At 46.7% G+C, this 14,494-nt stretch overlaps 1 protein-coding gene across 1 annotated transcript in view; it reads left to right on the top strand.

Annotated features, from left to right (window-relative positions):
- The first annotated feature begins 788 nt into the window (after positions 1-788).
- Positions 789-14,494, top strand: part of LOC145358790 (cathepsin L2-like) — a 34,214-nt gene continuing 20,508 nt past the window's right edge. The window contains exons 1-2 of the mRNA XM_080213077.1: positions 789-907; positions 12,974-13,115. Coding sequence (XP_080069203.1) covers positions 12,984-13,115 — 132 coding nt within the window. The 5' untranslated portion in view covers positions 789-907; positions 12,974-12,983. The remainder of the gene's footprint in view (positions 908-12,973; positions 13,116-14,494) is intronic.

Genomic DNA, 14,494 nt, shown 5'->3' with positions numbered 1-14,494 from the left:
GGTGGAGGCTACCTTGTTGAATATGTTAAAGTCACCGGTAGATAGATTTCTGATCGATAAGGGAATTAAGGGTTATGGGGAGAAAGCAGGAATGTGGAACTGATCCACTTCAGATCAGCCATGATCTTATTGAATGGTGGGGCAGGCTCGAAGGGCTAGATGGCCTACTCCTGCTCCTATTTCTTATGTTCTCCCTGTGTCTGTGTGCGTTTCCTCTGGATGCTCTGGTCTCCTCCCACAGTAAGAAGTCTCACATCACCAAGTTAAAGATTAACCTGGTACTGTGAGACTTCTCACTGCGTTTAGCCCAGTCCAATGCCGGCATCTCCACATCATCCCTCCCACAGTCCGGAGGTGTGCGGGTTAGTCATGCTAAATTGCTCCTTAGGGTCAGGGGGATGAGCAGGGTAAATACATGGGGTTGCAGGGATGAGTGGGATTACTTTTGGTACAGGCTGGACTGAATGGCCTCTGTAGCGATTCCACGATAATCAGTCATTAATTTAAAATAACAAGTTATTAGTTCTAATTTCTATTGGTTAATGGTTTCATGTTTCCTCCTCCAGTGCATCAACTGGACCTGTCCTTTCACATTTGAAACAGGAGGTGTTCTTCTCTCAGAAGACAATGTCTCAGCCCATGCTGTGTTTTAAGATCAAACTGTAACTGGATCTCGGATCAAGGTTGTGCATTGAGTTCTCACCAGAAGGCAACAGGGGGACATCCCAATGGGGAAGTGGAAGTTGGCAACCAAAACAGTTGGGTGGACCAAAGAAAGGAAAAACCATCAGAGTCACATGGAGCTGAGTCAAGAGCTGGGAGGAGTTTCAGACTGATCAAAAACCCCCCTCACTGAAGTGTTAATCGGTCTCTCTGCAGCAGTTAAGAGGAAGGGAATCGTTCGAAGGTAAGAGGCTGAGAAGAGGAAAAGGAGGATATTTCTGGTTGGGAACGGGAAGGTTTGGGTTAAGTTGAGGTCTTAGTGAAAGCTGGCGGGATTATTGAAATAAATTCACTGCCTCTGGGCTGAGTTCCGGATGGTAGCCGGGTTCCCCCCACCCCAGAGTTTCAATCCCCACTCAAACTTCCAGAGCCGGGGAGTGTTTTTAATAAGACAACATTGAGTAAAATGAAGGTGAGTCTTGGAACCTCCGGTCGGGAGTTTAAGAAGGTTTTAGTTTCGTTTTGCTGTGATCTTTTCATTCACTGTGCTCTCTCCCTCCACCCCCCGCAGTTTCATGTCTTTATTCGGTCTGTAGTTTCCACAAGTCGACGCAATGGAAATGAACAGAGTCACAGAAATCTCTTGCTCTCCCCCCCCACTTTTACTCCCAGGAAAGACGCAGCAATATTTCACTCGGGGCATCCGGAATTTGGGGTGAAAATCTGAGGGTATCTGGAGTCTGACTCTGACTAAGGGTCATCCAGACTCAAAACATTGGCTCTACTCTCCACAGATGCTGGCAGACCCGCTGAGGTTCTCCAGCATTTTCTATTTTTGTTTCAGATTCCAGCATCTGCAGTAATTTGCTTTTATCTGGACTCTGGGCTGGTACCCTGGGGTGGAGATGCCGGCTTTGGACTGGGGTAAACACAGTAAGAAGCCTGACAACAGGTTAAAGTCCAACCGATTTATTTGCTTGTAAACTCACAAGCTTTCGGGGTTTTGTCCCTTCGTCAGGTGAATGGAGAGTTCTGACCTCAGACAGAGGATATAACAGCACACACAGTTTACAGATTAGAATGTGAGTCTCTACAACTAACCTGCTATTCAAGTCCTAAAGATCTTAAAGTATCTGTAACCCCCATGACTTGCCTGGGTTTGCTAAACCTCATTTGCTGAACTGTCTGGAGACAATACACATCTCTTTAACCTGGGCTTAATGCTCCTTCCACTCACATTGTTGGCCTCTTTAAGACTTGAATAGCAGGTTAGTGTAAAGATTCATATTCTAATCAGTAATCTGTAAACTGTGTGTGCTGTTATATGCTCTGTCTGAGGCCAGAACTCTCCATTCACCTGACGAAGGGACAAACCCCGAAATCTTGTGAGTTTACTATCAAATAAATCGGTTGGACTTAAACCTGGTGTTGTTGGATTTCTTACTGGTACCCTGGGGGCATTCAGAACTAGGATTGCTTCACACTAGGGTCTGGGTTGGTAGACAGGGGTGGTGAGGATAGAGTGGAATAGAGGGGAAAGATAGAGACACAATAAGAAGTCTGACAACACCAGGTTAAAGTCCAACAGGTTTATTTGATAGTAAACTCACAAGCTTTTGGAAACGCTGTTCCTTTGTCAGGTGTGTGGAGGGTTCTGATCAGAGAGGGATATATAAAGGCACACACAGTTTACAGAATACTGATTAGAATGCGAGTCTTTACAGCTAACCTGCTATTATGGATACCTGTAACTCCCACGACTTTCCTGAACTTAGGTCATAGAACTGTGGAAACCCTACAGTGCAGTGTAGAAACCCTACAGTGCACCAAACACAATCCCACCCAGGCCCTACCCCCATATCCCTACATATTGTACCCACTAATCCCTCTAACCTACGCATCCCTGGACACTAAGGGGCAATTTCTTAGCACGGCCAATCAACCTAACCCGCACATCTTTGGACTGTGGGAGGAAACCGGAGTACCTGGAGGAAACCCACGCAGACACGAGGAGAATGTGCATACTCCACACAGACAGTGACCCGAGCCGGGAATCAAACCCAGGACCCTGGAGCTGTGAAGCAGCAGTGCTAACCCACTTTGCTACCATGCTGCCCTAACTTGCAACATCTCAATTACTGTCCTGTCTGGAGACAATACACATCTCTTTAACCCATGCCTAATGCTATCTCCACTCACGTTGTCTGCATCTTTAAGGTTTGCAGAACTCTAAACTTCTACAACCCATTTCAGTGTGGAACCATTTCCTCACTACCCCCCCAAAAAGCCTCGCTGTAGTTTTTAGACTATGGCCCCTAGTCCTAGATTTGCCAACCAGCAGAAATAGTTTTCCTCTATCTAGACAATCAGTTCCCCTTCACATCCTGAAAATCATTCCTTAACCTTTGAAATTCCTGTATTTGTGTAATCAATCTCTCCTCACAGCTTAACTCCAGGTATCATTCTAGTAAAGCTCTACTGCATCTCCTTCAAGATCAATGTATCTTTCCTAGGTGTGGTGCCTAGAACAATTCACGGAGCTTTACTGGGGTCTAACTAGGTGGGTTGTACAGCTGTAATGTGACTTCTAACACCTTCTGGCCCTTTAGATATAAAGGCCAGCATTTTATTACCCTTTATGATCATCCTGTTGCAATAACTTGATCTGTAAGAACATAAGAAATAGGAGCAGGAGTAGGCCATCTAGCCCTTCGAGCCTGCCCCGCCATTCAATAAGATCATGGCTGATCTGAAGTGGATCAGTTCCACTTTCCCGCTTTCTCCCCATAACCCTTAATTCCCTTGTCTGTCAAAAACCTATCTACCCGTAACTTAAATATATTTAGCGAGGTAGCCTCCATCACTTCAACGGGCAGAGAATTCCAGAGATTCACCACCCTTTGAGTGAAGAAGTTCCTCCTCAACTCCGATATAAACTGCACCCCCCCCACCCCCCTTATCTTGAGGCTGTGCCCTCTAGTCCTGCTGTCCTTTCTGAGCGGGAAGAATCTCTCTACCTCTACCCTATCCATCCCTTTCATTATCTTATACGTCTCTATAAGATCCCCTCTCATCCTTCTAAACTCCAACGAGTACAGACCCAGTCTATTTAGTCTCTCTTCATAGTCCAACCCCCTCATCTCTGGTATCAGCCTAGTGAACCTCCTCTGCACTCCCCCCAAGGCCAAAATATCCTTGCGCAAGTGCAGCGACCAAAACTGCACACAGTACTCCAGCTGCGGCCTCACCAGTGCCCTGTACAGTTGCAGCAAGACCTCCCTACTTTTATATTCTATCCCCCTCGCTATAAAGGCCAGCATCCCATTCGCCTTCTTGATCACCTGCTGCACCTGCAGACTGGGTTTTTGCGACTCATGCACAAGGACCCCCAGGTCCCTCTGCACCGTAGCATGCTGCAGCTTTTCGCCCTTTAAATAGTAATCCATCCTACTATTATTCCTGCCAAAGTGGATAACCTCACACTTGCTAACATTGTACTCCATCTGCCATGTCCTCGCCCACTTGCTCAGCCTATCTAGATCCCTCTGCAGACTTTCCACACCCTCCGCACAACTTGCTTTTCCACTCATCTTTGTGTCATCAGCAAATTTCGACACCCTACACTCAGCCCCCTCCTCCAGATCATCTATAAAAATGTTAAATAGCTGAGGCCCCAGCACCGATCCCTGCGGCACTCCACTAGTTACCAACCGCCAATCAGAATAGCACCCATTGATACCAACTCTCTGCCTCCTATCAGACAACCAATCCTCTATCCACGCTAACACCTTACCCCCAACTCCATGCCCCCTAACCTTCTGAAGCAACCTTTTGTGTGGCACCTTATCAAACGCCTTCTGAAAATTGAGAAACACCACATCCACCGGTTCCCCTCTGTCCACCTCACTAGACACATCCTCATAGAATTCCAATAAATTCGTCAGACACGACTTCCCCTTAACAAATCTGTGCTGCATCTGCTCAATCAAACAATTCTTCTCAAGATGCCTTGCTATTTCCTCTTTGATGACGGATTCCAGCATTTTTCCAACAACAGACGTTAAACTAACCGGCCTATAATTCCCTGCCTTTTGCCTGCTACCCTTTTTAAACAGCGGCGTAACATTAGCCGTTTTCCAATCTTCCGGCACTTCCCCGGAATCCAGCGAAGTTTGGTAAATAATCACTAAGGCATCCACTATCACCTCTGCTACTTCTTTCAGAACCCTGGGATGCATTCCATCCGGTCCTGGGGACTTGTCCACCATCAGTCCTGCTAGTCGATCAAGCACTACCTCTCTAGTGACAGTAATCGCATTCAGATCTACTTCGTTATCAATGAATTTGCCATGGTTTTCTCCCCAGTCTGTGTTTTAGTCACTCAATGTGAACCATTAGACTGGACATTAAAAAATTGACTGTCAGTAGACGGTCTCGAGGAACAGGCGATTACATGCTAATGAAAGTCACAAGCTCCAGAAATTTAAGATTACCCAGAGCATTGATGCCCTTATATTCATGAACACAAAATCCCAATTCTGCCATCACCTTGATGATGCTCCCAGTGCACCAGTGCCTTGATTTTATAAATTCTCCTCGTTGTGTTCACATCCCTCCATAGCTAAGCCCCTCCCTGTCTCTGTAACCTCCTTCAGCCCTGCAATACCATAAAAATTACAGCTCAGAAACAGGCCTTTTGGCCCTTCTTGTCTGTGCCAAACCATTTTCTGCCTAGTCCCACTGACCTGCACTTGGACCATATCCCTCCACACCCCTCTCATCCATGAACCCGTCCAAGTATTTCTTAAATGTTAAAAGTGAGCCCGCATTTACCACTTTATCCAGCAGATCATTCCACACTCCCACCTCTCTCTGCGTGAAGAAGCCCCCCCTAATATTCCCTTTAAACTTTTCTCCCTTCACCCTTAACCCATGCCCTCTGGTTTTTTTCTCTCCCCTAGCCTCAGTGGAAAAAGCCTGCTTGCATTCACTCTATCGATACCCATCAAAATCTTATACACCTCTATCAAATCTCCCCTCATTCTTCTACGCTCCAGGGAATAAAGTCCTAACCTATTCAATCTCTCTCAGCTTCTCAAGTCCTGGCAACATCCTTCTCTGCACTCGTTCAACCTTATTTACATCCTTCCCAAAGCTCTGAGAACACTGCATTTCCCCAACTCAACCTTAAACATCTCAATTTTTTCACCATTGGCAGCGGTGTCTCCATCCATCTAGGCCTAAGTTCTGGAATTCACTTCCCAAATCTCTTTGCTTTGTCAACACACTGCCCCTTTAGGACACTACTTAGAATTGATCGAATCCTACCTTGGGTTTGTGTCTTTTTGTTGTCTAATTATATCCTTGCGAGAGGGCTGTTTAAGCTGGGTTGGTGAGACAGCTAATGTGTGGTCCAGAATAGTGCAAGCAGTGTGGGGTTTGATCTTGGTTCCGGCTGAAAAATGTTTCCTCACTCTACCTTGTAATAAAATCATGGCACATTCGACAATCTTCGAATAATTAAGAATGAGACCTGGAGAAATATTGTTGTGAAATGCCTGGGAATCATTTTAAAGGGGCTGTATAAATGTTGTAAATATATCAATAGTTGCAAGAAATACATTTTATTTAGAAATTGGCAAGAATTCAATTTGGGAGAATAGCATTAAAGTCTGCATTGCAATGTCCAAAGGAATAAATAGTATCTGAATTACACATTTTAATTTTTGCTGGATGACGCATTTACAACCCCTGAATGGTCCATCAGAATCCGATCCAACAGTGACCCGAGCCGGGATTCGAGCCCAGGTCCCTGGAGCTCTGAAGCAGCAGTGCTAACCACAGCTGTACCTAGTATACTGATGTAACAATGTACAGAATAGTTTCTGTACGGTGTTACATCACATATATAACTTACAACCACTGAGGTCTGGGGTTCCCTGTGCGACAACAATGTGTAAGCATTCTCTACATTGGTTCAGCCCTGTCCTAAACCTTGATTGAGAAAATGAATATTTTGTTTGTTTCCTTGATCGTAATCTGGTGTGAAATGGCCAGCAGCCTATCTGCCCAAATCTTGACCTTTCAATGTTGTTAAATGGAAGCTGACCCGACCAAAGAACAAAGAACAACCCAGCACGGGAAACAGGCCCTTCGGCCCAACGAGCCCGTGCCGCCGCATCACCCTACACCTATTCTACCCTGCGTATCTACAAATAGAACCCCTGACTTAGCCAGATTCAGGGGAGAATAGTGTCAATTTGGTAAAACCAATCAGCCTAAGAGCACATCTTTGGGGTGTGGGAGGAAACCGGAGTGCCCGGAGGAAACCCACGCAACCACAGGGAGAATGCGCAAACTCCCACAGACACAGGCCCAAATCCATGTGTCTGCACAGCTAGCAGTGATAGTCACCAAGCTGTTGCGGCGCCCGTCTACCGGTCCAGGATCAAGCACACACACCGACACGAAGTACTAGGCCACTCCCGGAACCTCCAGGAGCAGCCCACGCACAACCCACCGTGTGCATGCCCCTCGTTTGACAACGAGGTGGACCTCCACCTGCGGAGTGAAAAGACAAAAACGTTCATCACAAGCCTGCCTTTCCGGTGTCTCCCGAGGTTCTAACCCTTATTCAATAACTCCTACCATAACCCTCCATCCTCGTTTCACTCATGTGCCTATCTAACTGAACCTTAAACGAGTCCAACGTTCCCGCCTCCACCACCCCACTCGGTAGCGCGTTCCATACCCCCACTACTCTCTGCGTAAAGAACCTTCCTCTCATATCCAAATTATACCTCTCCCCCCTCACCCTTAAATCATGTCCTCTTGTATTCGTAACCAATCTAGGGAGCAGTCTCTCACTATTGACTCTGTCTATTCCCTTCAGTATCTTATATACCTCTATCATGTCACCCCTCAATCTCCGTCTTTCCAAAGAGAACAGTCCCAGTTTCTCCAACCTTTCCTCGTAACCCAACCCCTCCATGCCAGGCAACATCCTGGTAAACCTCCTCTGCACCCTTTCCAGAGCCTCCACGTCCTTCCGGTAGTAAGGTGACCAGAACTGGACGCAGTACTCCAAATGCGGTCTAACCAACGTTCTATACAACTGAAGCATTAGACGGCAGCTTTTAAACTCTATACCTCTTCCTATAAAGGCTAGCATTCCATAAGCCTTCCTGACAACATTCTCCACTTGTGTCACAACCTTCATGGATTTGTGAACCTGCACTCCCAGGTCCCTCTGTGTTTCTATACTCCTAATTTGTCTACCTTTAATCACATAGCTCCTCTCTACATTATTCCTTCCAAAATGCATCACCTCGCATTTGTCAGGATTAAATTCCATCTGCCACCTATCTGCCCAATGTACCAACCTATCTATATCCTGTTGTATCACCTGACAATCCACTTTGGTACCCGCCAATCCTGCCATCTTGGTGTCATCAGCAAACTTGCTGATCACACCACCTACGCTCTCTTCCAAGTGATTTTTTTTTTAAATACCAGTTTTAAAGGTGCAGATTTGTCTTTAACAGTCTCAAGTTCTGCATTCTGAAATTGCCAATAAATATGTGCCTGTGGGATTGTGTCGAAAAGAATCTTGTCACTCGCTGCTAACCTTGCAGGGATCTGGCACCTATTGGAATTTGCCTTGGTGGCTACATCTAAGAGACATTCTGCTCATTTTTTCCAAAGGTATGTTTTTCTGAAATGCTTTGTTTACTCTACAGTTGCTTAGGGAAGGTACAGCTTCCTTGTGCCACCCAGAAAGAGGCCATTTGGCCCACTGTGTCAATGCTGGCCATTTGAAAGAGCTAGTCAAATGGTTTCGCTGCCATTAACACTGCAAATAGTGACTATAAATTGCATCTTGTGAATGCTCTTCACACCCAGTTAATTACTTCTTGACACGTAGATAGTTCTGGCAACCGATGTGCAAACAGCAAGGTCAAACAGACAGCAGTTGATTACCCTGTTGATAAGAACATAAGAAATAGGAGCAGGAGTAGGCCATCTAACCCCTCGAGCCTGCCCCGCCATTCAATAAGATTGTGGCTGGTCTGAAGTGGATCAGCTCCACTTTCCCGCTTTCTCCCCATAACCCTTAATTCCCTTGTCTATCAGAAATCTATCTACCCGTGACTTAAATATATTCAGCGAGGTAGCCTCCACCACTTCAATGGGCAGAGAATTCCAGAGATTCACCACCCTTTGAGTGAAGAAGTTCCTCCTCAACTCCGATCTAAACTGCACCCCCCCTTATCTTGAGGCTGTGCCCTCTAGTTCTGCTATCCTTTCTAAGCGGGAAGAATCTCTCTACCTCTACCCTATCCATCCCCTTCATTATCTTATACATCTCTATATGATCCCCCCTCAGCCTTCTAAACTCCAACGAGTACAGACCCAGTCTATTTAGTCTCTCTTCATAGTCCAACCCCCTTATCTCCGGTATCAGCCTAGTGAACCTCCTCTGCACTCCCTCCAAGGCCAAAATATCCTCCCGTAAGTGCGGCGACCAAAACTGCACACAGTACTCCAGCTGCGGCCTCACCAGTGCCCTGTACAGTTGCAGCAAGACCTCCGTACTGATCTGTGTGTGAATTGATGTGGGGGGATTGAACCAGCTACTCAGCAGGAATAAATCTGCGTGTGGTTCCTCCCCACCAACCAGTGGAATTTCGGGAAACACTAGCTGAAAACCTCAGTAATGTTGTAAAGTGCCATTTACTCTGTATATCTTCCACCAAAGTTTCAGTGGATGATTGGGAGAATCCTCCTGAAAATTCATCATTAATATTTGGGGTGGCACAATGGCACAGTGGTTAGCACTGCTGCCTCACAGCTCCAGGGACCTGGGTTCAATTCCAGCCTTGGGTAACTATACAGAGTTTGCATGTTGTCTGTGTGGATTTCCTCTCACAGTAAAGCTGTGCAGGTTAGGCTGACTGGCCATTCCAAATTGCCCCTTAGTGTCTAAAGATTTGATTTATTATTGTCATAGTGTTGCAGTTACAGATAGGGTGAAGAGAACACACGGTAGCGCAGTGGTTAGCACTGCTGCTTCACAGCTCCAGGGTCCTGGGTTCGATTCCCGGCTCAGGTCACTGTCTGTGTGGAGTTTGCACATTCTCCTCGTGTCTGCGTGGGTTTCCTCTGGGTGCTCCGGTTTCCTCCCACAGTCCAAAGATGTGTGGGTTAGGTTGATTGGTTGTGCTAAAATTGTCCTGGGATGTGTAGGTTAGAGGGATTAGCGGGTAAATGGGTAGGGCATGGGTAAGATTATGGTCGGTGCAGATTCGATGGGCTGAAGGGCCTCTTTCTGCACTGTAGGGTTTCTATGATCTATGAACAATCTGATAGGATCATTCAAAAGTCTGATGCCAGCAGGGAAGGAGTGTACTTAAATCGGTTGGTATGTGTTTTCAGATTTTCCCATCTTTTTCCTGTTGGAATAAGGTGGAAGAGAGTGGGGTCTTTGATCACGCTGACTGCTTCTCTGAGGCAGTGGGAGGAGTAGACAGAGTCAGTGGATGGGAGGCTGATTTGTGTGATGGACTGGGCTACATTCACAACCCTCTGAGGTTTCTTGCAGCGTTGGTCAGAGCAGGAGTCTGGATAAACCATGGGAAATGTGGCGGATGAAGGGAATAGGGCCTGTGTAGGATACTCTGTCAGAGAGTCGGTACAGATACGATGGGCTGAATGGCCTCTCCTGCATTGTAGGGATTCTGTGATTCTCTGAATATGTGTGTAAGTTCTCATTATATCGTGATCTTGTTGACTGTCATCAGGGAATGATTTTGCTTTCTCCAATTGATGAGGGAGATGGAGAGGGTGGAGAGGAAGAAATCTCTTCCCTTAGCAGAGAGGTCAATAACCAGGGGGCGGAAAATTAGAGGAGATTTGAGGAAAAAGCTTTATCACCCAGAATCACAACATTTAAGAAGTATTTAGATGAGCATTTGGAATGCCGTAGCATACCAGTCTGTGGACCAAGTGCGAGAAAATGGGATTAGAAAAGTAGATGCTTGATGGCCGGCGCAGTCACGATGGGCCGAATGGCCTCAGTAAAACTCTGTGACTTGCCAAAATAATGGTTTTACTTTGATCTTCAAAAGAATGAAGGGGTTATCTAAAACCTAGAGCTGGATAAACCAATCCTCTCTCCAGCTTAATTTAAAACCAAAGCACCATATCTGGGCCCTCCAATATTTATGTGAGTCCCGCCTCGATTCCACCTGGTCACCACATCAGGCTAAGCCGTGCAGCGGAGCCTCGGTGGACTGTTCAGGAAATGTCCTTCCTGCTTTCCTGTTTCACCACCCAGAAACCACAGATCTTCCTGAAGGTAAATGTCAATGTTTTCACCTACGTTGAAGATCTCATCCCTCTCACTTCTTGTCTCACCATGCACTCTGTTGCCTTTCTGTGTCCCAGAGAACAAACTTTGTGGTTCTTAATCTTCAAATCTCTTTAACAACAACGTATAAAAGATAACGTAGTCCCAGGTGGCCATAGGCTGATCTCCCCGATTGGGGAGAGCTGACTGGAGGCGATTTGACCTGATGGTCACCACACTTCAGGTGAGGGGCAAGTCTGAGATTTGATTCCTTTATGACTAACCTCAGCCTGTCCAGGGATTTATATAACTTAACAAAACAACCCATGATGCTTCATGGAAATGTGAGCAAACAAAAGGTGTCACTGAGCCACATAAAGGGGATAGTAGGGCGAATGACCAAAGACTTAGAATCATAGAATCTCTACAGTGTAGAAGGAGGCCATTTGGCCCATCGAGACAACAACCCCACCCAGCCCCTATCCCTGTAACTCCACATACTTACCCTGCTAATCCCCCGACACTAAGGGTCAATTTAGCGTAGCCACTCAAGCTAACCCGCACATCTTCAGAGGCTTTGGTTAAGGTTTTAGCGAACGTCTGAGAAAGAGAAGAAGAGGAGAGAGCTAGGGAGAAAATTCTCGCGTTTAGATCCTTGCCAGCCGAAGGCACAGCTGCTGATGGTTGAGTTATTAAAATGAGGGATCTCCAATACCTGAATTGGAGAATTGCCTCGGGTCGTGGGGTTGGGGCAGGCTGCCGAAAAATGGAAGGTTTCGAAGACAAGGGTGAGAATTTTAAAATCGAGGTGTTGCTTCACCGAGAAGTAGATCAGAAAGCACAGCAGGATGGGTGAATGGAATATGGTGTGAACTAGGACACGGCTGCAGAGTTTTACAAGTTAATGGCGGGTAGATCACATGAGTTGGCCAGGATTGTGTTGGAACTTTCAAATCTGGGTTAATAAAGTCCAGACACGGGTTTCAGTAGCTGATGAATTGAGATAGGAATGGAGTTGGGTGGCTTTACCGAAATGTAAATAACCTGAATGCCTCAACAATATCAGATCCAACCACACCATGTGACAGCACACTCTGCAATCGCACCACTCTCAGTGTAAACATTCTCCTAATTTCTTTATTTGACTGGTTACTGGATTTCCTGGATTTATTGTTCCTCTTTTCTGAACTTGCCTTCAACTGGAAACAGTTTCTCCGTGGACGACCTCTGTTGAAGCTCTGAATTGAAATGACAAAGTGGAAAGCAGAGCACTGGGCAATGCCATCACAGAACTGACCGTACAGATTATTGAGCTCACGCTGCGATTGAAAATGTGACACGGGGGGGGGGGGTGTTAGAAAAAAAGCACTCAGCGAATGGTTTAGGGTCTGGGATGGAGGTGTGGTGGAGGCAGGTTTAATCGAGGCGTTCAAAAGAGCATTCAGTGATTATTTGAATAGAAACAATGTACAGGGGGATGGCACTAGGTTCATTTGGAGAGCAGAGACGGTGGCCTGAATGGCCTCCTTCTGCACCGTAACGAGTCTGTAAACATTCTCAGATGCTGAAGGGGACTGTGTTTGACCTGCTTTCACTTCCCAGTGTCGCAGCTACATTTATTTATGCAGCGTTAGTGTGAGACAGGCGGAGACAGCACTGCAGGAAACAGCAGTTTTGTGTCACCCATGGTCAGCGTGCCAAGGTGGAACGCCCCATCCAATATCGATGGCAGCAGCCTGGGGATTCTGCCCTGCCCTGGGTGGAGTGGGGGGCACATCTCACCTCACTGTACATGAATCAGCTGTTTAATGCACCACAAAAAAGGCTCAAGTTTTTTCACTTTAGAGATTAGGATTTAGGATAAAACAGATCCACGTTGGACGTAAGCTGCAAACTATCACGGGCATGTCACTGTACGTGATCAATTATCTGCCACTGATCCTGGTGTATTCGTTCCATTAGGTTACCCACAATGAAGGCCTCCTTCTTTTCCACGTGCTTGGCGGTGTCCTTTCTGGCTGTCGCCTGTGTGCACACCCGTGATCCTGCACTAGACAGTGCCTGGTTGAACTGGAAGTCATTTCACAACAAAACCTATACCCAGGTAAGTGGCTAAAAGATGAACATCTCCAACTCCCAGCAGCTGGGTATCTGCTGTGATGCCCAGAACCAGAAACTGGATCCAACCTCCATCAATACAGTAAAAAGTCTCACAACGCCAGGTTAAAGTCAACCCACAAGCAACGCTGTTTCTTCGTCAGGTGGGTTGGGCAGTTCTTTTCCCGAAAGCTTGTGGGTTTACTATCAAATAAACTGGTTGGACTTTAACCTGGTGTTGTGAGACTTCTTACCGTAAGAATCCTGTGATGGTAAAATGAAGGGCAACCCATTTCTGTTCTTTCATATATTCTATCTTCTGATATTTTGGAGAATTATCTCGGTTAGAACATAAGAACATAAGAAATAGGAGCAGGAGTAGGCCATCTAGCCCTTCGAGCCTGCCCCGCCATTCAATAAGATCATGGCTGATCTGTCGTGGCTCAGTTCCACATTCCCGCCCTCTCCCCATAACCCTTAATCCCCTCTCTTATCAAAAACCCATCAACCCGTGTCTTAAAAATATTTATCGAGGCAGCCTCCACCACCTCAACGGGCAGAGAATTCCAGAGATTCACCACCCTTTGAGTGAAGAAGTTCCTCCTCAACTCCGTTCTAAACCGTCCCCCCTTTATCTTGAGGCTGTGCCCCCTAGTCCTACTATCCTTTCTGAGCGGTAAGAGTCTCTCCACCTCTATCCTATCCATCCCATTCATCATCTTATACGTCTCAATGAGATCTCCCCTCATTCTTCTAAACTCTAACGAGTACAAGCCTAGTTTATTCAGCCTCTCCTCATAGCTCAACCCCCTCAACTCCGGAGGGGTTAAGTCCCACCTTTTTGTGATTGGGAGAGTATCTTTACGTTGAACCCATGTTGGGCCAGGTCAGCTCAGTGCAATGTAGGTACAGTCCACTCAGAAACAGTTCCTCCAACAATCGGAGAATCAGGCCTCCTGAAACATCGCCTGCTTCCCCTCGCCGTTACCCTAATCTGTTTTGAGGTCCAACAGGCCGGACAGCAGCCCAGTCGAAAGGCACGGAGGGAGCACGATCTCCATTTAAAACTCTCCAGGTTCACTAGAGCTCCCTGTACTCGGTTCATGTAGAATGGGACAGCCTCTCTCCACCCGTCACCCCTCATGGGCAACAAGGGAAGGAAATGAGGGGAAGTGTTAAATCCCAAGTACATCCGGGAGTGGGGTTTGCGGGATGGAGGGGGAGTACCGTCAGCAGCAAGAGCTAGGGCTTGATTCTCAATGGTACTGCACCCCCCCCCACCACACCCCCACCCCACCACACCCCCACCCCACTCCCTTTCCCAACCCCTTACTCAGGCACTGAGTGTCTTTGAAGCAGGGGCCACTCTCGGGAGGCCACAAATAC

This window comes from Carcharhinus amblyrhynchos, chromosome 26 (genome assembly GCF_965287045.1).
Source record: "Carcharhinus amblyrhynchos chromosome 26, sCarAmb.v2.hapA, whole genome shotgun sequence".
NCBI lineage: Eukaryota > Metazoa > Chordata > Chondrichthyes > Carcharhiniformes > Carcharhinidae > Carcharhinus > Carcharhinus amblyrhynchos.
Note: the sequence above shows the minus strand (reverse complement) of the source record. Positions and strands in the feature narration are given on the sequence as shown.